The sequence below is a fragment of the Penicillium subrubescens genome (genome assembly GCF_028828155.1).
Source record: "Penicillium subrubescens strain IBT 31985 chromosome Unknown utg000005l_segment0_segment0, whole genome shotgun sequence".
Taxonomy (NCBI): Eukaryota; Fungi; Ascomycota; class Eurotiomycetes; order Eurotiales; family Aspergillaceae; genus Penicillium; species Penicillium subrubescens.
The window spans coordinates 4,742,347-4,766,552 of NW_026643155.1; the positions used below are offsets into that span (position 1 = coordinate 4,742,347).

General features: G+C 51.4%; 9 protein-coding genes across 9 annotated transcripts; 3 read left to right on the plus strand and 6 right to left on the minus strand.

The window, feature by feature from the left end:
* Positions 1-541: 541 nt before the first annotated feature.
* Positions 542-1,195, plus strand: N7473_008243 (uncharacterized protein; the record flags this gene model as incomplete). Its single annotated transcript, XM_057154183.1, has 2 exons — positions 542-613; positions 683-1,195. The coding sequence occupies 2 exons, from the start codon at positions 542-544 to the stop codon at positions 1,193-1,195; spliced, it is 585 nt and encodes a 194-aa protein (XP_057008521.1).
* A 439-nt stretch (positions 1,196-1,634) lies between these two features.
* N7473_008244 (uncharacterized protein) lies at positions 1,635-2,078 on the minus strand (the record flags this gene model as incomplete). Its single annotated transcript, XM_057154184.1, has 1 exon — positions 1,635-2,078. The coding sequence occupies one exon, from the start codon at positions 2,076-2,078 to the stop codon at positions 1,635-1,637; it is 444 nt and encodes a 147-aa protein (XP_057008522.1).
* Positions 2,079-2,704: 626 nt separating this feature from the next.
* Positions 2,705-5,947, plus strand: N7473_008245 (uncharacterized protein; the record flags this gene model as incomplete). The annotated part of the gene is made up of 1 exon (XM_057154185.1): positions 2,705-5,947. One exon carries the CDS (start codon positions 2,705-2,707, stop codon positions 5,945-5,947), a length of 3,243 nt encoding a protein of 1,080 aa, XP_057008523.1.
* Positions 5,948-6,888: 941 nt separating this feature from the next.
* N7473_008246 (Zn(II)2Cys6 transcription factor) lies at positions 6,889-9,586 on the minus strand (the record flags this gene model as incomplete). Its single annotated transcript, XM_057154186.1, has 2 exons — positions 6,889-9,163; positions 9,264-9,586. 2 exons carry the CDS (start codon positions 9,584-9,586, stop codon positions 6,889-6,891), a joined length of 2,598 nt encoding a protein of 865 aa, XP_057008524.1.
* A 558-nt stretch (positions 9,587-10,144) lies between these two features.
* N7473_008247 (uncharacterized protein) lies at positions 10,145-12,360 on the minus strand. Its single transcript, XM_057154187.1, has 2 exons — positions 11,708-12,360; positions 10,145-11,636 (listed from the first exon to the last, which is right to left on the minus strand). Exons 1-2 carry the CDS (start codon positions 12,100-12,102, stop codon positions 10,568-10,570), a joined length of 1,464 nt encoding a protein of 487 aa, XP_057008525.1. The 5' UTR covers positions 12,103-12,360; the 3' UTR covers positions 10,145-10,567.
* Positions 12,361-16,566: 4,206 nt separating this feature from the next.
* Positions 16,567-17,703, minus strand: N7473_008248 (class I SAM-dependent methyltransferase; the record flags this gene model as incomplete). The annotated part of the gene is made up of 2 exons (XM_057154188.1): positions 16,567-17,536; positions 17,600-17,703. The coding sequence occupies 2 exons, from the start codon at positions 17,701-17,703 to the stop codon at positions 16,567-16,569; spliced, it is 1,074 nt and encodes a 357-aa protein (XP_057008526.1).
* A 467-nt stretch (positions 17,704-18,170) lies between these two features.
* N7473_008249 (NAD(P)/FAD-dependent oxidoreductase) lies at positions 18,171-19,759 on the plus strand (the record flags this gene model as incomplete). Its single annotated transcript, XM_057154189.1, has 3 exons — positions 18,171-18,219; positions 18,388-19,375; positions 19,459-19,759. The coding sequence occupies 3 exons, from the start codon at positions 18,171-18,173 to the stop codon at positions 19,757-19,759; spliced, it is 1,338 nt and encodes a 445-aa protein (XP_057008527.1).
* A 169-nt stretch (positions 19,760-19,928) lies between these two features.
* Positions 19,929-22,330, minus strand: N7473_008250 (TBP family protein). The gene is made up of 5 exons (XM_057154190.1): positions 21,721-22,330; positions 21,258-21,582; positions 21,073-21,160; positions 20,572-20,986; positions 19,929-20,494 (listed from the first exon to the last, which is right to left on the minus strand). The coding sequence occupies exons 2-5, from the start codon at positions 21,509-21,511 to the stop codon at positions 20,478-20,480; spliced, it is 774 nt and encodes a 257-aa protein (XP_057008528.1). The 5' UTR covers positions 21,512-21,582; positions 21,721-22,330; the 3' UTR covers positions 19,929-20,477.
* Positions 22,331-23,754: 1,424 nt separating this feature from the next.
* Positions 23,755-24,021, minus strand: N7473_008251 (uncharacterized protein; the record flags this gene model as incomplete). The annotated part of the gene is made up of 2 exons (XM_057154191.1): positions 23,755-23,931; positions 23,995-24,021. The coding sequence occupies 2 exons, from the start codon at positions 24,019-24,021 to the stop codon at positions 23,755-23,757; spliced, it is 204 nt and encodes a 67-aa protein (XP_057008529.1).
* Between the last annotated feature and the right edge of the window lie 185 nt (positions 24,022-24,206).

Below are 24,206 nucleotides of genomic sequence, written 5' to 3' on the forward strand. Positions count from 1 at the left end.
CTTTGAGGAGCCCTGGTGACCTTAGCGAGCCTCGACCTATTGAGCCTCTTTCCCTAGCTGACGGCTCAACCTCGCCTCCATGACGGGCTCCTGCGTTGGCTCCACTCTGGAACTATGAAACTATATCGCACCAATATGGACCTGCTGTCGATAGGGCTGTCTGTCTATCTCCCCGATGATCAACCTGATTCGACATATTGACCCTGGGTGGTCCCATATGAGAACCCGCCAGCTGCAGACTATCAATGCCGATCTCCACAGCTCCCTCGTCTGAGCAGTCGGTCTAGATGTCTCGGATATTCCTGACAGCGGAACTGGTCTCCTCATGGACCTGGCAGTTTCGCAAACCGAGATGGGATTGCAACAAAGGGCTCGGGATACGAGGTATAAAAGGCCCTCGGAATCCACCATCAGGACATTTTTTGAATCACGGTGCTGTGCGCTTTCCTTTCACTTCTATATACTTGAGATCAATCGTCACTGAGTGACTCAGTCATCCATTCTTTTTTAAACCACTTTCATTTTCAAACACACCTTCACCATGAGGTTCAACATTGTCTTCGGCCTGGCTGCCGCTCTCGCTCTTGCTCCCAATGCCGTTGCTCTCAACCTGGTATGTTGATAGACCAGCCAACATCTTCTTCTTTGACTATATATTGTGATGCTCAACGTACCGTCTTAGTTCGGCCACCAGCAGGATGCCACTCCCACCTCTGGTGCTCAACCCTCCGGCACTGTCCCCAGCGGTCTCCCCCAGGGCTCCAGTGGCTCTGAGGGTGGCTTCAGCGGCGGTGCCCAGGAGTCTGGTCGCCCCGAGGCCTCTGGTACCGTGCCCTCCGGCGTTGCTGGCGGTTCCCAGGGTGGTTTCCCCTCCGGTGGTGCCCAGCCCAGCGGTGGATTCGGCCATGGTGGTCATCACGGCGGTCACGGCCACGGTGGTCAGGGCGGTTTCCCATCTGGAGGCGCTCGGCCCTCTGGTAGCTTCGGTGGCTCTGGCCAGGGTGGTGAGGGCGGCGCTGCTCCTACTGCTACCCCCACTGGTACTTTTGGAGGCTCTAGTGGCCAGGATTCTGGCTTCATCACTGTCTCCGGTGCTCTCCCTACTGGCTCGGCTGCCCCCGAGTCTGGCAGCTCCTCCTCTGAAGGCACCCAGCAGTTTGAGCGTGTTCACGCCCGCCAGATCCGCCCCTTCTAGGTCCAGATTTCATCTTGGGTCATCCGCTCTTTCTGGGTACTTTCGCTGTCTCGTGTGAAATAGGTCAAGGATGTGTTACTGTGACTGCTGGTTCGGTCATACAGAGAAAGTGTTATGTATCATAGCCTGCAGTTCATGCAAATGAGCGTCATGGAGAATCAGGTTAAGGGGTTCGCCTGCTAAGCGGATGGCTTCGGCCGCGCGTGTTCGAATCAGTCCATGTCGATTTCTTTTTTTTGCTTTTCCTTTTGAAACGAAAAATGTCTCTGAAAGAGGGAATGAGGTTATGGCTAGTGATCTCCCTATTCCCCAAGGCCTTAGTACCCGAACAGAGAATTTCCAGTAGATAAGCCGCATCTACTTGCTTTATGAAATAAACAAATTGACCGTCCTACATATGAGACAGACTCATATGATGACTGAAAGATATATATTGTGACTAGTCCATATTCATTTCTTCCTCAGTCGGCAGTCGACAAGAATCTGCCAACCCAGTAACTTTCCACTCCCCGTTCATTCTATAAAGTACAAACAATTGCACTCCGACATGGTCCACAACACCATTGATTTTGGCCCGAAAAGGAGCCCAGGCTGTGGCAAGGTTACCTGCCTCGTGAACTTTCACTACAGGATCCCAGATCCGCTCATCGATATTGTCTTTCAGCGTGGCCACATGCTCGATGAAGGAGCCGATTGTGCAGAAGCGCAGGGCAGTAGGTAATGGAGCGGCGAGGGACATGCCCCCAGCTCGAATGCAGTGCTTGTCAAAGTCAACTCGGGACTTGGTATTCAGCGCTGTAAGAAACCCTTGAGTGACCGCAATGATAGCTTGGGTCTCCTCCGATAGATTGGCGGAGACGTGGGTTGGTATTGTCCAGCCCATTGGGCGAGGAGGCATAGACTAAAAACGGGGTATGGGATATAAGGTGGGACATAAACCTGTTTCAAAGTTCCAGGCTTAGGCTCTCTTGTCTATTTTACATCAAATTACTTGAAGGAGCCAGCGTTCTGGATGCATCAGCTTTCTTGTGAGGGCAATGTTAGCATCACTAGCACCGCTGCACCCTCCTCCCGGCCCGTCTCGTGCAACGTTGTGTAACCATCCTATCAAATTGTAGGTTGAGATGGAATCTTTTGATCTCCGAGTGTATAGATATCCTTGATTCTCGTTATCAATCAAGTTGTCCACGTCTTGGCGTCTTCTCGATATGAAGTAAATACAGCGACTCCTATTGGCCGCAGCAGCTTCGGCTGAGTCAGCGCCCTGGATCCACCGGGCCAAATTTCCAGCTTCACGATTTCCTCCGCAATCAATTGACGCTCCCCTCCGCGACGGGATAACACAACTTGTTTCTTGACTGAGATTGATGGTGTGTCAGAAGAACAGATCCAGCGACCTCCGCGACATGTGCACATCGTGACCGGCTCCGAAATGCGCCACATTACACCCGTGCCCATCGAGACCGTGTTTCCTCCGCAGGCGCCCTCCGCGACGCTGATTGTCGTGTCATGAGAAGGTGCTTGAGCCCCGGCCGGCTTCTGCGAATTGGCCGCGTGCCAGTTGTGCCTCGCCCGCCTGCTCTCTCGCACTCGTCGGTATCCCGCCTCCAGGCCCGGTTCGCCTCGACGATAGACCGGAGAACGCTCACCGACGACGAATATCAACTTCTTTTCTCATACAATGGACCCCCCTCTATTCCCCTCGACTCAAACCAGAAGTCCAATCCCGCGAGTTGGATACCTGTATTAGAAAAATGTGCGCCGGCACGCACTGCGCCGACGCAGAAACAGACAAAACCCACCCAGCCTAAGGAGCAGGTAGGGTCTCTGTTCGAGCACGAAAATGAGCTCCGTCGGGCCCATTCGCTGATGGGATATCTATGGCTGTCGAGAACACATTCAAACTTGGATCTTTTGGGGCATCTGGGATTCGAACTCAACCAGTGGTCTGCCGTGCATGCCTACTTGACCCAGCTCATCGACGCATATGAAACCCTCCTTCCGTACATGGCGTCGCAAAATGCTTTTCAGGGATTTGATTGGAATGTGGATGGTCTGTCCTTGGAAGAGCTTACAGCTAGAGATGTTCGACGCCCAGCCCAGTCGATGAAGCCACTTCCACCGTCCGATATAATTCCTCTCGATCTTCTGACCGAACGGCCCGCTGCGCGGGATCTGGGCGATAGGTTTTTAGGAGAGGTCTTGCTCAACCTAGGCCTTATCGTGCTAAGGGCTGCCGACGCACCAAAACAAGAAGCCAACCTCGCCATGTCCTCTGTGTTCCGCATTCTTGCTCGCCTGCATCATCTGGATTTGATCTCAGACAGAGTTTACCAGTATCCGAGAAACGATCCCAGCCAAGTCTCATTCCGCCCTCCCGGTCTCAATCTACTATCAAGTAATATTATGAGTGTTTTGTCCGATGCTGCATGGATTGAACACGAAGCTGCGCTCGCAACAGCGGCCACCGAGGCTGGTGAAGAGCCACCATTCCTCCCATTCAAGGTTGGGGTCCGTGAGCTTGGCCCTGAGATCTGGTTTGAGCTGGTTCTCTGGTGCTGTGTCGAGCATGGATTCACCAAGCAGGGCGCATCTTTGGTCAAGGAGATGAGCCAGCGAACCGGCGACAAGGCATGGAAGATCGACAGCTGGGCACCTCTGATACGGGATCTCGACATCGTGCAACAAACCAATGTCAGCACCGAGACTACCTGGCGTCGGCCGAGCGAAACCAACCCCCATCAGACATTCAAGCGCCAAGACAAACCCCCGTTCAATGGTCTCGGAAAACGGACTATCAGCACGGAAGTAGTTGCAAGCCTGCGAAGTGGGTTGGTCAACAAGGCCTTTAACGGCGTAGGATTTCACGGTGCGACTCCCTCGGACATTCTCCAACAATCGGCATCTTTGAACGCATTGCTCGAACCGACAACTGCCCTCGATGATCTCAGGCCAACGAACAAGGCCACAAATTGGCACCTTATCAGGGTTCTCGAGTCGGGCTGTCTGAACCCCCATGAAGACCCAACTTTGTTTGAGCGACTATTACGGTCTACTCAACACGTGGTGCCACCGTGGGGAGGATACGGCTTTTCATCAGACCAAGACCTGAGCGACGTGACGAGAGCGCAGTTATATGATGAAAGTGCTGCAATCGCTGGGTTGGTGGAACTTAATGTCAAGGCCTATGCCTATAAACGCCAAGCTGGCCGCGCTTTCTATCAGTACGCCTGGCTACAAAATATCGTCGATGCTAGCAAGGCCTACCACATTCAAGCATTCTTCGAACAGCTCAGCCTTGCAAAGTCAGAAGTCCTTCCCTTCTTCGACTCCCAGCGATTCGACGCGCAGGAAGGCGACTCATCGTCCCTGCCACAGATTTCGAATGTGACCTTGGCTGAACTTCTTGACCTGGCCGCTGTCAACCGCGCTTATGACTTTGGTAACTATTTGCTTTTCAATGACGCCATTGATGGTCCTGCGATTCCAGCTTCTGCATACGGCGACCAAGTTATTGCGCCATCAATTCTCCGTTTTGCCTCTGCTTCGCAGAATACCGAGCTATCTGAAAAGGTCGTTTCTTCGCTCAGCATGCCACTCTCTGTCAACATGCTGAAAGCCTTGGTCAACTCCTATATCGACATGGAAAACTGGGACCGCGCGATTGTTACACTTGAGTACCTTCGTGATTTCAGACTGAAGTCATGGGGCTTCAGTAATCTCACTGCGCTAGGAGCGAAGATTATTCGACTGGATGCGTCTATCAAACACCAGGAATCCATGGGAGGTCCCGTGGACGAGAAATTCATCAAAAGCCTCGAACGTGCCAATGATCTTTTCCTACGCTTCTACCGCATGGAGTTCAATACGCCTGCTGCCAAAAATCGCCGTGTCACAGCTTTCCAGCGGAATGTCTTGTTGCGTCTGCTCTCTGTATTCCGAACCCTTCCTGGCCACATTTCAGATCTCGCCAAACAGGCCGACCTCAAGGTTCCCCCACCAGGCCACCTAAAACTCCAATACATTCCTGCGGTCTCTTTCCACAGCCTCCTGTCCGCCGTTGTGGACACGTACGGCAGCACATACGGCTTGAACATGTGGTTCAAATGGTGTATCCATCGTCTGCCACCTGACCGTGTCCGTCAACGAGAAGGCGGCCTCACTCGCCTCCCTGCTCGCAAAGAAATGTCCTGGCCCCAAGGCGACCCAACTTTCAGCATGGACTGGCTCAAACACACACAAAAGCGAGCCGTAGTCCCCAACTACAACACCATCCGCATCATCGCGCAAGCCGCCATGCGAGAATTCGAAGTGGAGCGCCACCCAAGTAAATCCAACAACCCGACCTCCTCATCCCTACCCATCCCCCGCAACCAACAACTCCCCTTCTTCGCCCGAGGCCGCATATACAAACCCCTAATCTCCCGCTTCGAATTCCAAGGCCTCCCCGTCGGCGGCGGAAAACCACCCCAAACCGCCCCCGAAGCCTCGCTCGACTTCGCCGTCTGGATGTTCCTCCGCCACGGCATGCCGCAGGATCAGATTGATCTGGAAATCCCTGGCTACATATCACGCATGTGTAGTCGTGGTGTCTTTCATAACCCAGAGAAGCGGACGCGAGATCGTATTTGGGAAATCCGGCGAGACCCTTTTATGTCATCGGGTCCGTTTTGGATGACGATGCCTCGTAAGGGTAAAGGTGGGCAACGGGCGAAGGCGAAGACTTTGCCGGAATCCCAGAATCCCAAGTGATCTGGCTTGTATATTATGTGATTCTATGATTGTAATATAAGGTGATATCCCAGAATAGATGAAGCTTCACCCGAAATTAGATATTTTATACTTTCTGTCATGACATGATCACGATAGGCTAGAAAAATGCCTGGCAAGAATGACTTGTTTTATCCACATTGTCTTTGGAAAATCGGCTATAAAGCACATGGTGATCATTCACATCTCAACACGTGAAACCGAAACATTCGACCAGTCTGTGATTGAACTATATCAATCATAAAGAAAACACCGAATGGGACCCGGAAAAAAAAAGTTTAGGCCATCATCCAAGACAAGAGATAACCACCAACGCCGAAAACCACGAATAATAAGAAGAAAACAGTCCTCCCAAACCACAGCGTTCAAGGTATCAGCCTAACCAACCAGTCACGCCACTTTTCAAGAGCCAAGGTCAAAATAAAAATTAGAACCGCCCATCCAAAGACCAATCCCATCCTCCTATATAAATCACGCCAAGGAATTTTCCCAAGATATGAACAGCAATGGACAAAGTTGCACTTATAAGCAGAAAGTCACGAAGAGGAAATAGGTTACATGATATCACGAGAGATGTCATTACCATAATTGATAAGTCAAAGAAACCCGAAATGTAAAAGCCGAACATAGTGGGCACATGTGCCAAGGAAGATATACCAGATATCAGGTTTGGACAAATAGGTTATCAAGTAGATAGAAGAAGTGGGAAAGAAGGAGAAGGAGGAGATTATGATGGGGTAGGATAAAGGGAGGAGGAATAGAGGTAGGAAGATAGAAGGGGAAAGAGATATCGAAAGGGGATAGGATATAATGAGATTCGTCTTGTTCCGAGTTCCTTCTTGACTCATCAATGTGCGTATAAGCGTTTCAAAATTTCTTTGATTTTGTTGTCACAATCACGGCATCACACCAGACCCAATTAATCAATTTGGATCCCACGATCCTTCTTCATTCGGATGTGGGAAGAACGAGCGAATGAATTCACCACTGATAGGATCATACGGGAAATACAAATCATCCGTAGTCGGACCATCGCCGGGGCGAGTGGTCATTGGATTGGTGGTAGGCATATTTCCGAAAATGGGGTAAGGCGAGTAATGCTGAACCCCACTGTTAGAAGTATCTTGGTTCGCTCCTTGGGCGTGGCTATTCAAGGAGAGATCCTCAAGGCTACCCCAGAAGTCGTTGGATTCTTGTGTGGTGGTATTTTGGTCCATGTGTGCTGTTTCAGGGAGAGATAGTGTAGATGTAGGTGCAGGGTGGTATGAGTGAGAGGGCATATCGCTGACATCGAAGCTCATGCCGGAGGCGATACGGCGCAGACTAAGGTCGCAGAGTTGCCAGGCGCGGCGGGAGGCGATGCTATGTTCGGACATGGCGTAGAGCCAGCGGATGCCCTTTTTGGAAAGCAGGAGGTAGTTTTTTTCTGAGTCGGGGGCGTGCACGGTCCCGAAGGAGAGCTCTAGGAGGAGCACGGTTACGGCTTGCATGAGGTAGTGCAGGATGCACCACCAGGGGGCGATCTCGTAGAGTTGAACTGCGTTCGGCTCGTCTGGGATCAGATCTAGCATGCGCTCGGCAGACTCGAGGGTCAACACGGCCATTTCGTGGCTGAAGCTCGTTCTGTCGGCAGGGCTTTTCTTCTGCGCGTCGCGCCGACAGAGACAAGGGCGGCCGAGGGTGATCCGGGCACTGTAGTAGTGGAAGGCGAGGGCGAGTTTGCAGCGGAGCAACTCCGGGCCTTCATCCTCCTTGCGGGTGAAATTGAGGGAAGTCGGGATACTGTGGAACCAGAGGTCGATTCGAGAGCGCAGCTCGCCGATTCGATACTCAATGTCTTTCCACGGTACCATCACGCAATCCACGGAGTACACCTTGTTCACAATCTCTTGTATAACGACTGCCAGATCGCAATAGTACAAGTGGCAGAGACCTGAGTTGAAAGGGATGCTTGTCACCCAGGAGTTGTCGCGTGAGCGGGATGAATGTGGGGCTGACTTGCCGCCAGTTGGATTCAACGGCATGTGTCGAACCCAAGCGCTGGCCATTACCGCGTTGATGCGTTCATCTCGGAGATGGGAGTTGTTGAGGACTTCGGCAGCCCGAGGCTCCTGTAACTGTTCCTCCTCAAAGGGGACTGGCAGGGGCGTGGTGCAGATACCATCGAGAATGCATGTAGCCCGGCCAGTCATGATACCAAGCATATGCTCGAATGTATATAGACACCACCATACCCTGTAACGAGCCTCTTTGGAAATGTTCGGAGTGCTAGGGCTGCTGCTCTTCATGTTAATGCCAAGTGTGATAGCAGACCGTACTGCCAAGGCGGAGATGCGCCATGCCCGATTGATCTGGTCGGAGGCGAGTAGATAGAAAGCAATCAGGCCCTCAACCTGCACTTGCTGGAGATCGGGGTGGCTGAATAGGACATCCCCATTCATACTGAGAATCCTGGCTCGAGTCAGGTACACCAAATGATCCCGATCGTCGCCTTGCCACGGTGCCTCTATCAGATGAGCATGTTTCGCTCCTATGGCGAATATCATGTTCAAGATCGCGAGCCACTTGTCCCCAGGTCGTGCATTGCTATCGAAGAACGTTCGGTACTGTGCGGTGAATAGAGGTCGGTTGATGATGGGAAAAAATGGATGCACAGTCCTCAAGTAATCATCGAACAATTTATCGGCCACATGTCGAGGGGGCATGGCGTAAAGTTCGACTGGTCCAGGCACGGAGATATCGAGGTCGTCAAGATGATAACTCACGGCATGTAGAGCAAGGTCATCGTCCTGGCGCTTGCTCTGACCTGGCTCCAAAGACCCCGGTAATCCCTTCGACCTGTGCTCGGCCTCTCGCTGGAGCCGTTGCATCCATGTAACCTCGGAATTCTTCCCCATGTACCCAGTTGCTCTCGAGTGTTCGTTTCGGTTCAAGTCTTCTTCCACCCGATCAATGGCTTCGAGGGAACCGATGGACGATGGCGAGCTCATTTCATCCATTTCTTCCTCTACCGCATCGTCATTTGGCGTAACCGAATGAGACTGGTTGCTGTTGCTGTTGGGGGAGTAGTCGACTTCCGTACCATGCTTGTCCAGCAAGCTCCTGATCCGCTCCGCAGTACGACTCTCCACCAAATGTCCCAACTCCTTGAGAAGATTTTCATATTCTTGCGCCTTTTCGGAAAGGTTTTCGACTTGTCTATTCCACGACATCCATGATTAGCATCAATATTGCACTACCCTCAGAACTACCTTCTCAGCCAGAAATCCCGGCAAACATAACATATCAAATATCATACCTTTTCGTTCTCTCCTTCCATCCCACGGGATAATTGCACGTCACCCTCAATTCTCGACACTGTCGACAAACCGGAGTATCACCACTACACTTCGTCTTTCGCGCACGACACGACTCACAAGCACGCGGAACACGACGAGTATATCTGGGAATAATGCCCCCCGCACGGGATCGGGGAATCGCAACCTTAGCCTGGCTCCTGGATCCTAGGGAGTCCGCGACCGAGGCGGGTTTGGGCGGCGGCAGGACATTCTTATTATTCTCGGTCTCGGGTTTCGGGATCCCATTTTGAGGCGCAAGGCCCGGCGGTTCCTCCATCGTCATGATCGCCGTCAGTGACTCGCGGCCGTTAATGAAAGAAAGGTCGTGGTCGGTATCGGTGGAGGGGTAGCGGTTATCTCGCCGAGGATATTCCAGTCCGGCGCGAATGCGAATTTTCTCTCGTTGCGACTGGGCGCGGCGATGGGGTTGAGAGGTAAAACGTAAGTAAGCCTTGGTGTTGGCCTACCGTTTGATAAAAGCCATGCAGGTTGTCTGTAGGTACGCAGCCCTATGGTTTGAAGGTGTATAGAACGCGAATGAAGCGTGAATCGAAGTGGCGGAAGAAGATGGGGCTCGACCCGGCCGATTGGGATTTGCTGAGGTAAGTGACGGCCCTGCAGCTGCCAAGACATCCAGCCAATCGTTCTATGGCTCGGGGAGGAAAGGTGGATAAGGTGGGCTCCTATTAGGGAAACTTGAAAGTAGAGAATACATACTGTACATACTAGTAGGCTAGGACTTCTATGGATTGGGGACTAAAAGATCCCAGTGCTTTAGAAAACTACGTTATCTCAAAAGAAAAGAAGACTTGACAAGCAATATGCGAAGAAAACTTCACGAGTTCTGGTTTTGCATTACGCCTAGCATACACGAAATCAAGTCGCTTTTTGCCCTTCTTTTAGATGATAAAAAAACCCAGTAGATCTCGATAAATCTCCATAAATCTTTCTTCTACCCTTCCAGGGTAAGACCAAGATCAAAAGGTCCCAAAACTCAACAAAGATGTATATATACAGTAAGAAGGAATTAGCCAAAAGGAGTAAAAAAAAGGAGCACGGCATGGGAGATGAGAGCCGACATATACAAGGTTCCAAGGAAGAGAGGGGTATAACGACGACGGTGGCTCTCAGGCCGACCGAGAGTGGAGAGATAAGAGAGAGACAAGAGTTTGGGGAATAAAATGGTGGCAGCAATAAAAAGGCACGTAACGCAAGCAGACCGGAGATGCAATGAAGAGAGAAGATGATATACTAGATGGGATGTTTAGATTTCGCCGAACATCTCATCCAGCTCATCAACCTCCACAGTCTCCGGGTTCTGCAGCTCTCTCCAGGAGTCAAAGATGGGCTCGCTGGCATCCATGCCAGCCAGAGACCGGGGACCCAAGCTGAGCTTCTCATGCGACTCAGTCAGATCGGACATCTTCAAATCCACGTCCGGAAGACCACTGTTCAACATATCGAGAGATCGCTTGAGAGTTGAGACAGGGGCCACCTCGGGAAGACTGATTTGGGGAGCAGAGGGAAGCATGCCAGCCCGCTCCTCGGCCTCCAACTCAGCATCAGCGCTCGTACCAGACGAGACAGACGATGCCACGGAGGTCAGCGAAGGAGAGGGCGATGTGCCGAACAGCGCGGCGGCAGCGGCCTCGTCCAGGTCCGCACCGATTTGAACAGAGGGGTTCATGTGGGTGAAGTAATCACTGAACTCCTGTTCAGACATGCGGTCACCGGCGGGCGAAAGCGAGCCACCGTTCACGGGGGAATCGATGATGCTCATCTCCTCGTCGATCGAGCTGAGGCCCTCGGACAGGACGGACAGACTACGAGCTGTTTGGTTGGCTTTTTCCTCGGAGGCGCGCTCACGGACCGCACTGGCAGTTTGAGTAAATTCCTTCTCGTCACCCTCCAGGGGCGGAGAAGCCGCACGGTGTGAGTGCATTAGGCGAGTATGGCTAGAAGGGTCTGGGAACTGGTCGGAAGACGTTCCCCGGCCCGCGGGATTTTCGAGGTCAACATCCTGGCCCTCTTCAAAGTCCGGCGATGACAAGTCCACTTCGGGACTGGGACTGCGCTGGCGCGCGATCAAGTCCTCGTCGTCTTGGTCTAGACTTGAAACGCTGGGGGTAATATGTTTGCCGTCAACACCCAAGGTAGGATCATCGGAGGGATCAGGAATAGGCTGACGAGGGAAGGTCGTCAGATAATAATACACTTTGCGCGGGTGGATGAGGATCAACTCTTTAGCCATTGGGCATGGGGAGAGAGCCGTCCACGGACGCTTCATATAGGCTGCAAGACGCGAGGAGAGGAGCGCAGCGGGATTCGCGGAACTGTAGGAAGGCAGGAAAGTCAGTAAAGCTGTTGTGAGGCATCAAAGAAGGGAATGAGAGGGTAAACATACTTTGCGACAGTCGTGTTCAAATTCACGAGGACAGCGGCCAACTGCTTCACCAGATGAGGGCGATTCCCCGTCTTCTCCAGCTGTTCGATCACCGCGACAACGATATCATCATTAATGCCTTGCGTATCGATTTTCGGAGCGACGCCACCGTCCATCGGAGAAGGTGGCGGGGTGTGCTCGAACGCTCCGTGCCGGCCGGCGCGCACGACAGATTCCCGGCGGTCCGTGGAAGGCTCGGGTGATAATGAGGTGTGCGACCTCTTCACTTTTTTGGTAGGCGGAACATCATCGGTCGCAGCTTGTTTTGAGATGGAAGGAGAGCGGCGCGACGAGTTGGGGAGGTGGATGCCGAGTGAAGGGAGAGATAGTGACTTGCGACGGGTGTTGTAGGGCATGATGGTATTATTTTGGAGGTGAGGCGGCGCGAGAAAGTTGGGAGGCGGGAAAGTGAGAGTCGGGAGTGTGAGAATGGGGAAAGGAGAGTCAAGGTTGGAGGGAAGAATAGAAACAATAGAACAAACTAATGATCCGGGTAAAAAGAAGAAGAAAACTAGAATAGAGAAAATAGATAATAACAATACACAAGATTGAGATGGAGATGGAGGATAAAGGGAAGGGGGGAGAGGATAATGGATGGATGGGATGAGATGGATTGGGGGGGGGGGATGGGAATCGAGGGAAGAAGGGGTCATCAACGATGCGACGAGCTCTTTTGCTTCGACGGGCCTGAGGAATCTCTTGGGTGGATTTCCTTTTTTTTCCTCTTTTTTTTTCTCTGTTCATTTTTTCCGTTTTCTTTTTTTACTTTACGGAGTGTTAAATTACCGTAATTACCATTCCCGTTCAACCCTTACCAGTTGAAACTGTGACCGCACGGGAAATATCGAGGTTCTGATTGGCCGGGTAAGCCATTTTTTTCTGCCACTGGGCCTCTTCTCGCAATTTTTTTCTGATTGATCTTCTTACGGAATGTCGACTGGCGAAATCTTTTGCATCCATGGCTCTTGCCTGAATCCCTCGCGACTTTTCGGGGTGCATGGGAGATGTACAAGACGTTTGTCTTCAGTCATTATCTAAATAAACTGAACCTCGGCGTTTATCTAATATAGAGTTACTGTACAATCTCCTCTACACGGCTGTCCAGAGGCAACCCAGAAATCTCAATCTCTTGCAGGGATGCGACATGCATATCTACAACAAACACAAGATCTAAATAGACCAAATTCCAGTCGGTCAGTGGAGATTGCAGTTCATATTTTTTTTTTCTTCCCGTCATCTTTCACATTTCATAGTGCCCATCGTTTTGCATCCCGTCCAAACAAATAGGAGCTTTCGACTCCATACCTTTAGCCCACTCATGGCCTAGCTCCACCATCTCCATTCCATCCTTGGCCATAGTGCATACCGACGGAAGGGAAGGGAGGCAAAAAAAAAGTAGGTGGGCCACACCATGTGTCCCATAACCCGAAATGGCCCTACGGGCTCCGCTACTCCATTTTTCACGTTATGGTTGCGTCGCCCCGTCTACCATGCCATGCTGGCTAATCATGATGCTGGGCTGTGAATAATAGGATGATCTGTCGGGGGTCTGAGTGGACTAGGGATCTGTCGGCTGTTTGTCTGTTTTTCTTCTTTCAAGCTGAAGGAACGCATCCTAACGGAGGGCGAGTCCCATCATGATGTCTTGTTTAGCCACTAGCGCAGAGTTAGTAGTGTCGTGTCCTTCGTATGCCTACAGTAGTTTGCATATTCATTTTGTTTAGAGACAAACAGGACAGTCCATTATGGCGAAATGCGATCTGTCGATAATCAAAGTCTTAGATTGGTTGCTAGGTGACCAGTCGCATTTATCACAAACTGACCGCTGCTCTTGGATCTTCCTGGACGGTGTACCCGACAGTATGTTTATGCTTAGCTATGTGCCTAGCCACAGAAATGATACTAGCGAATCGGATGCTCCGTATGTCTGATGTATAACCAACAAACCGTACGGAGTACGGAGTACATCTATCATATCCCCCGTACTGTACTTGCCATGTTTTTCCCATCCTTGACCTGTCTCCTCTCATACCCATGGTCTTTTCCTCTCTGCCGAACAGTAGCACCCGAGGTCTCCGAGCGAAAACACCGATTCCCAGAAAAAAATCCCTAGCGTCGCCGTTGACTCCATAGGTGGATCCCCGGCCGAAGCATCGAGGAACAGTCCAGATGAACGAATGTCCTGATGATACGGGATCTCCGTAATCGTGTACACGATTTATGTCAATAATACGCACAGTTATACGCTAGCAATCCAATTTACAATACCATACAGGGCGCTAGTTCCAACGGTTCAAAGGGATGCCCGCAGTAGCGCCGTCGGGGGAAGTAGCCTTGCCACCTCCGATGATGCACCTGAACCAGCTCAGCTACCAGCTGGTACATCGATTCTCCAGTCCGGCTGCATCTTGATGTGATCGTGGTTCTTGAGTTCTTTGTTTCGGTTTGAGGTTTCAGTCTGCTAGTTTGGACTACAACCCCCCTACGTTCGCAGCTTCAAACTCTTGTGGCGCTCGCGGTCGCATCTCTGTTGATCGCCTTGACTCGCGCCCGCAAAGCATCACACCAAAGAAGTGGTGATGACATCTCAGGTGAGGGGAAGTCCCCGTTCGTTTAGCTTGGATGGCCCCATCAACCGACGTCGATATGATGGCAAGCGCCCCGACAGATCTCCTTCGCTCTGCCACTAGTCGCCCTGATAGAGGTCTACTGTTTCCCCTCAATTGCTGGTGGCGTATATGAACATCAGAGGCTTGAAGTTATACTAGCTGAGCTCTTACTAACTCAAGGTCACGACGACTCCGTACACCTTCTCCATACTCTTATGATTATAGCTAGCTTGTTCGATTCGACCTCTATCATGAAAAACATCATAAATGTAGACCCCTGGATATCCCAGCAAGGGTGCGGCAAGCAGCATCTTACATCGTCTGCACGTCTACCCACTGCAGGCACTGGAGATCATTCCATGAGAAGCCAATCCCTTCCCTCATAGGAAGCCCATCCTAATGACAACTACATATGTATGTGATAATATTGTAATATGTCCCCCCAATAATCATCTACCCTTGCTGGCCCCGTTACCTGGACCACCAGCAAGTCGCAACCCCTTTTAATTAGGTTGTGCCGTTTGCATGACATCGTCCACTGTCGGACTGGATGGTTACTTCCAAGCCGTGCTCCGGTCGAACCCTCGCCGACCATGGAAAGACCTCGTTGCCATCGACTACTCAATTCATTGTTTGCATGCGTCGGTCGCATGGAAGCGGACTTTATCTGATCTACAACTGTATGTACTGTAAAATGTTGGACCTGGATTCAGGGCATATAGATACAAAAGTACTACTTTCTGTACACTATGGAGAGAGTAAGATAGCAAGTAAAATCAAATTGACTCCAGCCTTGTCTGGTACTTACATCATGCACCAGGTAGATACAGTAATTCTCCGCATCTCCACAAATATATGTGAGGTTGTCTGCTCCAGCCACTCAGCCTGCTCAGTCTGTCTGTGCGATTGCGCTCAGACACCTCCAACTTCCAAGACTGTGGGACATTTACAGGATTAGTTAGCTTCCTACGGCATTGACTTTCGTGGAAGTCTATCCGGCTTCAAGGTTGCGGAATAGGTGCAGTTGCTTCCAAGAAACAGGTCATCAGTCAGTCGCTAGACTCGCTCTTGCCTAGTCTAGTCGGAGGGGTATTCGATACAGTGGATCTAGTATGTTTACCCATGGACAAATCCAATAACGGTATCAGATCTTAACTTGAATATCATCATACAAACATAGAGTTTTACAACACTTCCATTTCACTTTCGTCGGGACACTACTATGCATCAGCTACAGTGCCTACCCTCCGAGTAATTAACCAAGCCAATCCTTACATACCTGTCTCAACACAACCCCGCGTTATGTACAAAATCGCCCTCAGAAACGAGAGAGGTGTCATTTAAGTCAATCCAACAAAGCCAGACAGATCCAAGACATCCAAATCCTGTATTTACACCCCTGCAGAGATCTGCGACCTGCATATCGCTATCGATTTAGATTGGAAGGCCGCGTTCTCCGCCCGACGCCGTCGTTTACATTGCGAGTAGGCTGGGCCGAATAGATATGGCAAGTCACTCTCCTTGTCTTGGTGTTAGCGAGGCTGATATGTGTATATCTATTCTTTATTGGATTTAGCCGAGTATATATTGGTCGTTGGTCGGGTTGCCTAGTTTGACATCCTTGTTTGTTGGCACATGTGTTAGCACATGGATGTGGAGTGGAAACTTGGTCGGTCGGCTCGGATGACCGAGTTTGGTATCGTGTGTATTAGACTTAGACTTAATCCCACTCCCACGTTACTCCTGGAGTCCCGTTGGAGTATGCCTGGTTTCTAGATTGCTCTGCTTCACATGAGACTCCTTGGGTTTGTGTGTTCCATGCATTCTAAGACGGACTTGGGGGGCGCCGATCGGACTAGTGCATTCTCATAGGTGGTTTCAGTGGGTGTTTGGGCCCGCATTCATCAGTCTGCGACGTGTGGTATCGATGGTGAAACTGAACATCGAGATTGGACAAAGTAGCCAACCAAATAATATTGAGCCATCTATGTGGTACATTAAATTTGTGGTGATCATAATTGTCCACTTTTATGTTAGAATATGGCTACTTAGAGAGACGTACTCAGGTGGGTTAAAAGGGGTTTGGAGGGTTGTATTGAGTAGAACATCCCACGATATATTCTTACAGATTCCTCAAAATATATACAACCACAGACCTTACAACATCAGAGCTGCCCATAACAGCTACCAACCGCTAACCCTCCTGTAAAATCAAGCCTTCTTATCTCCCTCTTGCCTCGGCCGTAGAACATACTTCCAAGTCGTCCCAAAATGCCACCGCTTCTCCTCCACAATCTCCAACCCACTCTCCTTCACAATAGCCCCAATATCCCGATTCCACCAACACCCATGCCGGTCCGCATGTGCCGGCGCCAGATTATCCAAAATCCGATTCAACCAGCCATAATACGACCGGCCATGCTCGAGAAGCAAGATGCGACCCCGGTTAGGCTCAGTAATCGAACCCAAATGCTGCAGCGTCGCCACGGGGTCCGGCATCGAGCATAATCCCATAGTCTGCACGATGGTATCGTAGTACCGATCTTCTCGGGCTCCTTGAGTATCGACATCACTAGTTTTCGTCACAAGGGGCTTTTCAACGGGAACCGTTGCCGCATTCTGTGCACGGAATAGCACCCGTGTAAACTCTGGCCTCAACTGACGGAACTTCTCCTCTGTGATCGCTACCATTTGCGGACTCAAATCCACCAGAGTCAGCGTTCGACATCCCTTAATCACTCCCTTTCCCTCCGAGTCCACTCCGCGCCGCTCACCGAGCTCGTAGTACTCCAAATTCCGGCCCGTACCACAGCTAACCTCCAGCACATCGCCGCGCGCCATACGGACAAGCTCAGCGCGCTTGGTTCCCATGCGCATAGCCTTCTCAGACAATTCAACCTCCGCGTCGAAAGTGGGCGCCGTAGAATTGTACCGATCCGAGACGTCTGTGGGGACGTCGAGGGATTGCGCTTTGCTGACTTCGCGCGTGTACGACGCGTACAGGTAGCCCGTGTACGTGCTGATGGTTAGGGCTGTGATACCCAGAAAGGTGAGCACGCGTGGTGAGATGCCATGATAGGTCTTTTTCTGGGTGGCTTCCTGCTCGGTGCGTATGCGTCCTTGGAAGCGCTGGAGTTCGGATTTAGGAGGTGTCTGCCTCTGTGGTTGGCTGGTTTTGGTGCTGGGGAGGTAGTTAGTTGCTGGTCTGGAGGTTGAATTGAAGTATTTAGTGTTGGAAACATACGTTGACTGTGCTGGTCGACGCGCTTTGCTTTTTATGCCTCTGGAAAGGGTGGTGATGTGCAATTTGGCCTGTAGAGAGGCGCGGCCTACACGGGGCGCGCTCATTGTGGCTGTTGCTGGTGGGGAGCCACAAGGCCCGGATCCCTGATCGAGTCCCCCGAAGAGCAAGGAATTGATACAGACAATCTGGCTTATCTGATAGTCTTTTGTAGATACTGAAAGCCGCCGTCGAGGACGTGTTGAGATGCGCGGTCGAAAATTTCAAGTCTGCGCGAAAAGACACGCGAGTGAGGAGATATGTGAGCAGAGTGGGATGATCTTGAGTGTACTTTTCGATCTCTATACACAACCCGTACTTCGTAAAAAGCCAGACTTCCGGTTATATGGACGCCCTGCGACAACGTCGGGATGTCGAATGGAGAACTCGGCAGCGGAAGCCGACCTGAAAAACCCGGGGCAACTCCGTTATCGGGCTATCAATTTCCACTTTCCCCGAAACCACACTTCCGCCTCTTTTTCTCCCCCGCACGAACCTGTACAGTGTCAATTTCTTTAACACTTTCCTCCTTACAATGGCACTGCCGCCGAAGATTTTGATTGTTGGAGGAGGTGTCTTTGGCTGTAAGTCAAACAAACCACTTTCCTACAAACACACTCTCTACAATGGTCAATGGCATATCGGCACACGACCGATGCCACCAACACTTCCCCAAAACCTCGACGCAGAATGAAAATCCAAAGTCAGCCTGTCAGAAAAAACCTAGGATACTCACTGACTAAACCCCATAGTATCTACGGCCTTGTCCCTCCGCGAGCGCCACCCCAATTCGCAAATCACCCTGGTAGAATCAGCGCCCATCCCCAACCCACACGGCTCGTCCGTGGACACATCACGCATTGTCCGCGCCGACTATGCCAATGCCGCATACAGCCGTCTCGCAAACGACGCTATCCAGCGCTGGCGCTCGACCGCTTGGGGCGCCGAGGGCCGCTACACGCAGAATGGTCTGTTGCTAGTGTACCCCGGCGACAGCGCAAGTGCGCAGGAGTATGCGCGCAAGAGTTACGCCAACGTGCGGGCCATTGAGGGCGATAAGGTAGTCTTCCTACCTACTCAGAAGGATGTCTTGAGTGTTGTCCCGCCGTATGGGGAGGAGCTGGATGTTGCGGGTGGTTATGTGAATTGGGGATCTGGATGGAGTGATGCGGCGGCTGGTGTGCGGTTTGCGAAGGGGTTGCTTGATGCAGATGGGAAGGTTGAGTTTAAGACTGCTGAGGTGGAGAAGGTTATATTTGAGGAGTCGAAATCGAAGTCGAAGCCCAAGGCGACGGGCGTGGTGCTTGTGGGTGGGGAAACGCTGGAGGCGGACTTGGTGATTCTTGCGACTGGGGCGTGGACGGGCAAGCTGGTGGATTTGCGAGGCAAAGCCGTGGCTACGGGCCAGGCCATTGCGTATATCAAGATCTCAGATGCTGAGCAGAAGGAACTGGAGAATCTGCCGACTATCTTGAACTTTGCGACGGGTATCTTCATTATTCCGCCGCGGGATAACCTACTCAAGATTGCCCGCCATGCGTACGGGTATCGCAATCCCACCACGGTGCCTGTCCCTGGTGCGAATGCATCGGGCCAGACAATGCAGGTCAGTCTGCCCGAGACAGGCGTCCCCGTTCCCCTGGAGGGAGAGGAAGCGTTCCGAGAGGCGCTGAGACAGCTGCTTCCGCGGTTCGTCAATCGGCCATTTGCCGGGACTCGTATCTGCTGGTACACCGACACGTAAGTACCTGCTACCATCCTCCTGCCATTTGAAACGAGGTATTTCACTCCCCTCAAGTACCACAACTAAAAACCCCATCCAGCCCCAACGGCGACTTTATCGTCTCCTATCACCCCGAATACGAGGGCCTCTTCCTCGCCACGGGTGGCAGTGGACACGCCTACAAGTTCTTCCCTGTCATTGGTGACAAGGTGGTTGATGCGTTGGAGGGCACACTGGAACCTGAGTTCCGGGATCTGTGGACATGGAATGAGGTAGTGGCACCTGGTGCGGCTACTGATGATATTTTCGATGGTGATGGTAGTCGGTCTGGAGCCAGAAACTCAATTTTGAAGGATGAGTTGGCTTGGACGAGGAAGGCTGCTAGGAAGGGTGTTTTGTAGATGGACGTTGGTTGCGTGGGGAACGGAAGAGGTTGTGAGTATGAGGTGTATATAGTATGGAGCGGAACATATGGATGTATAGAGCATTGAACATACAGCAGACTGCGAAGTCAATAACAAAGATGAGCTACAAAGGACAACAATAGACACTACATCTACAAGGAAACAAGTTTAATCCAACAATTTCCATTTTTGATAACGGAAGCACTGCGGCGAACAAAAAACAAAGCCGCTCTCAATCTCCCATCATCTACCAGCATAAAGCAACGACGATGTCTAGGGAGCCTCTCACCATTTTTTGGGCCTACGATAGGTCGCCCTATCGCAGGTATGTCCAGAGCGCAGAGAAAAGAAAACAGGATTAAGAGGCAGCCATTCGACCAGCGCACAGAACCGCCTCGACTGCGGTGTGCAGCAATCTAATTGTAAAAGGCAGTCGAAGATGATAAAAACAAAACCAGTGATCACCCCGAATCGCTAAAACGCCAAACAATGCTTGCATGAGAAATCGTGAGGGGAGCCACAACTCCAAAAGGAAAAAGCAAATGCGAGGTAACCTGGTGCAAGCAACAGACGGTACTCTGTGCTGTTTGTTGGCATGCAAGGTTGGACCGTCGCGTAAGAGGGGGGTGAAAGAAAAAAAGTGGGGAAGTGTTAATACAAAGATGGTTGAATGTGAAGAGCAGTGACGATCTTCCTGGTGGTGTAAACAGCCTCTTTAGACCTTGCGGAAATCTGTACAAGTCTATGTTAGTGATCCAGTATAGCCAAGGTGGAACTTGCCGTGAGAGCACAGGTGAATGCAAACTTACCAGAGAGCACAGGATAGATCAGCTCGAAAGCCGAATAGATCTCCTCGCGCACTTTGGCGCCAGTCAAGACGATCTTACCACTGACGAAAATCAAGAGCACAATCTTGGGCTTCATCATGCGGTAGATCAGACCAGGGAAGAGTTCAGGCTCGTAGGAGCTGAAATGGTGGTGACGAGAGGCCAGACCTTCCAGACGGATGGGGAACTTGATATCGCAGGAGCCAACGATGTTTTGGATCTTGAAGTCCGTGAACTTGGCATTGAAACCAAGCTTCTGGATGATACGCGCGTACTTGCGGGAAGCCAGCTTGGAGTCATCCTCCGACTTGGCACCAGTGACGACCATCTTGCCAGAGGCGAAGATCAGAGCGGTGGTCTTGGGCTCACGGATACGCATGATGACGGCGGCGAAACGCTATTTGCAAAAAAACAAGAGAAACCAGTTCAGCCACACTGTACCCTGAATGCATGGAACAATCTCAGGGAAGGTGTGGAATATACCTTTGGATTGTACTCGGCATTACGCGCGTGCAGCGCAATGGTCTTCAAGTCAAGACGGCAGTCCAGGTTGACCGTAGCCACGATGTTCCTTTTCAGGGGGAGAAAAAGTCTCAGCCGATGGTTTCTTTGGGGTGGGGACACAAAGAGACACAGGGCTTTGAAAAACAAACATGGGTGATACTCACTGCAAAGTGGGCACAATGCCACTGGGGTTGTTTTGGGTGGCAGCGCCAGGGGTCGCAGCCGGAGTAGCGGGCGTCACCCCGTTGCCATCAGTGGCATTTCCTCCAGCTGGGAGTTGACCGGTGGCGACCTGGGCCTCCTTCTCGGACGAGGGCGGGGTGAGATCACCAGCACCGCCTGGGAATGAGAGCGAGGAAGGCGAGGTGAAGGCACGAGCCTGTTGCGCATTCGACGGGTGGGTCGTGAGCGAATCCATGGTGATGATCCTTCGAGATCACAGGGATCAACGATGGAATCAAATGCGGGGTTGAAAGGAAGAGTTCACGGCTGCGAAGGGGAGAAAAGAGGGGAAGGTTAGCGACGGTGGCGAGATGAGGATTAAATAGTAGCAATCGAGTACCGAGTCGAGTAGGCGGTCGCAAGGGGCAGAATACAGATCACGTGAAGGAGCATCAAAAGACTTACCAAAGACAAGTGGGAGATGGACAAGTGAATGTATCCCCCTACAAGACAGATGCGGTGCGATCGAGAGGTGAGATGATAGTAACACGCAATCAAGATCGACCAGGAGTCGTTCGATGATAGACACGAATCAAGAAAAGCACACTGAAGTGTTTTCTGGGTCAAGATCTCCGAAGTGGGTTATGACAGAAGACGGGCAAGAAAAAAAATCACTTTTTTTGTTTTTTGCGAGTGTTTCTTTGTTTTCTCTTTTTTCGATCCTGTGCTTTTTTTGAAATGGGATTTTGTGTCTAACTTGTGCAGTGATCTGAAATGAGAGTGGTGGAGCAAGACCCTGAGGGATGAGCAGGAGAACAAGCTTCCAGATTAGGTAAGCCCGAGTATGGAAACTGGGAGAGAACCTGATGGTACTGCTGTGATTGCGACCTCTTTTTTGATTCTCTTTTTTATTTTTCCGTTCCGAAAGAAACAGGAAAAAATAAAAAAAGGATAGAGGAGCTTCCCGAAGAGAGATGAATCCTTGAGAGAACTCAAAAGGAGTCAAGATTAGTCGGAGGGAGGGGGAAGGGAAGCGTATAGATTTGCAGCGGATGCCAAGACCGAGACAGAAATCCCAAAATTCCCAGGAGGGCGCGGGCGTGGGAGGTTGGGCCTTTATATAGTGCTGACTCACTGCCCGCGTCAGGGGAGGCTGGGCCCGCTTGGGTGGCGGCAAAAGCAGCGAGAGGTGCCCTTCTCCCTGTTCCACCCATTTCCACCCATGGCCACTCAGAGCCACTCAGCGTTCACTCCACAGCCACTAACTCCCACCCAACTCCACCAGGGGGCCGCTAGCGGCTCTGAGACTGTTTGATGAGTCCAATCAGACACGACACCTGCTATCGAGGCGAATGATTTGTCGATAAGGGCCCACTACGCCTCATCCTGGCCCCCTGAATGGCCACGCCGCCCTTGCGTTCTTCCTCTTTTACCCTCGTTGACTTTCTTTTATCCACCGCAGTGCCATGGTGCTATGGGCGTGGCTATTGGGCGTCCAGTCCGCGGGCCTCCTGCAGCTGATAGTCGGATCCGTTCCATCCTGCTTCCCGTAACCCAATCACCGCCCTCGCCGCTCCGTGGCTGCTCCCTGGACGACGCGCTATCCTCTCGCTGCTTTAAGCGATGGCAACTGAACAAAAATTGTTCGGGGCTCCCGTCTTTCTTTCCTCTTCCCCCCTACTCCACCATGTCTGGAGAGGCGTTTGTGAAGCGCCAACAAACAGGACATCCTGGTTATTTCGACCATCGATCATACTGGTCGGTTGCGAATGACTCACGCCCACATGACCTGGAAGTCAGCACCCAACAAGTCGATCCTGCTGTCGTCCATGAGTCGTAACCTGGACGTCTTGTTGCGTTGGAATTCCAAGCGATGAGGACAGGTGGCCGTTTGGGGAGAGAGAGCGCAGATTTTGGGTTCGACCGGTCGACCGGTCGAACTCGCGGATCTGATCCACCCGCCCGCCAAGACAACGATGAATCTCACGGCATGCGGGTTGATGATCGCTACTTTCTCCAGGCTGTCACTTTTTGGACCTCGCGTTCTCCTCATAGGGTAAGACCGTAAGAGGGGTTCAGCCACGGCTTTGGAGGACACTCCATACATTCATACTGTATATTGTAATGTACAGAGTACGCAGTACTACATACGCATCTTTTCGAGCCAGCATTTTCCATGAGCTCGGTATGCTGAATACCATACCCGGCACTGCCATCGTCACATTCCTGCAAACTCCCGGTATTCATGCTGAATCCGTCAATACAACTACTCTATCCTGTAAATGCGTACTGCCGCTAATAATCAATCAGACTCGAAGATCCTGGAGGCAGGAGCGGTGTGATGACTGAACTTGGGCTGGAGGTGTGATTGCTTAGCATGGGGAGAGCTGACCGTGTGCAGATCGCTCTCTCTGGACAAAAGTACGAGGCTACTTTACACATACTCAACACTTGTGCCATACAGAGTACTCTGTATATTTTACTCCGTACTATCAAGAGCTAAATCGTTAGCTTGTCCCTCTTGATCATCTCCAGGATCGATGATGATGTCAAGATTGTGTCAAACTGTAAATTCACTTTTGCATGTGATCCACGTGATTGAGACTCGGTTGAAAGATCACATTTGGTGGTATCACCTGACTTGCTGTCTGTGTACTCTGGATCGACTTGAATAGGCTATAGAACAATATGATTTCTTATTGTATACCTCCTCATCAGTCTTGTTCTTCAACAGCCTACTTTAATAGCCCACTCTAGGGGAGCCATGGTGAATCTCCGAAGACCCCCGGCGGTCGGTGACCCACACAGTAATCTTTGATTCCCATCACCAGCACTCTGATTGGTGGACTGGCGGGCGCTGAGCCTCGGGTAGGCAGTTTTCGGCGTTTTGAGTACAGCAAAAAGTTCGGCCGCGCTCGCCGACAGCCTTCGGCTATTCAAGGCCCAAACGT

What these genes read in the sequence shown, in the direction of transcription:
- N7473_008247 (XM_057154187.1), bottom strand. Translation starts at nt 12,102, where the DNA reads ATGCCCTACAACACCCGTCGCAAGTCACTATCTCTCCCTTCACTCGGC. An exon ending in TTGAACACGACTGTCGCAAA is followed by an intron (nt 11,637 to 11,707) that starts GTATGTTTACCC and finishes GCCTTCCTACAG; the next exon opens with TTCCGCGAATCCCGCTGCGC.
- N7473_008250 (XM_057154190.1), bottom strand. Translation starts at nt 21,511, where the DNA reads ATGGATTCGCTCACGACCCACCCGTCGAATGCGCAACAGGCTCGTGCC. An exon ending in GGCATTGTGCCCACTTTGCA is followed by an intron (nt 21,161 to 21,257) that starts GTGAGTATCACC and finishes CCCCCTGAAAAG; the next exon opens with GAACATCGTGGCTACGGTCA. An exon ending in ATGCCGAGTACAATCCAAAG is followed by an intron (nt 20,987 to 21,072) that starts GTATATTCCACA and finishes TTTTGCAAATAG; the next exon opens with CGTTTCGCCGCCGTCATCAT.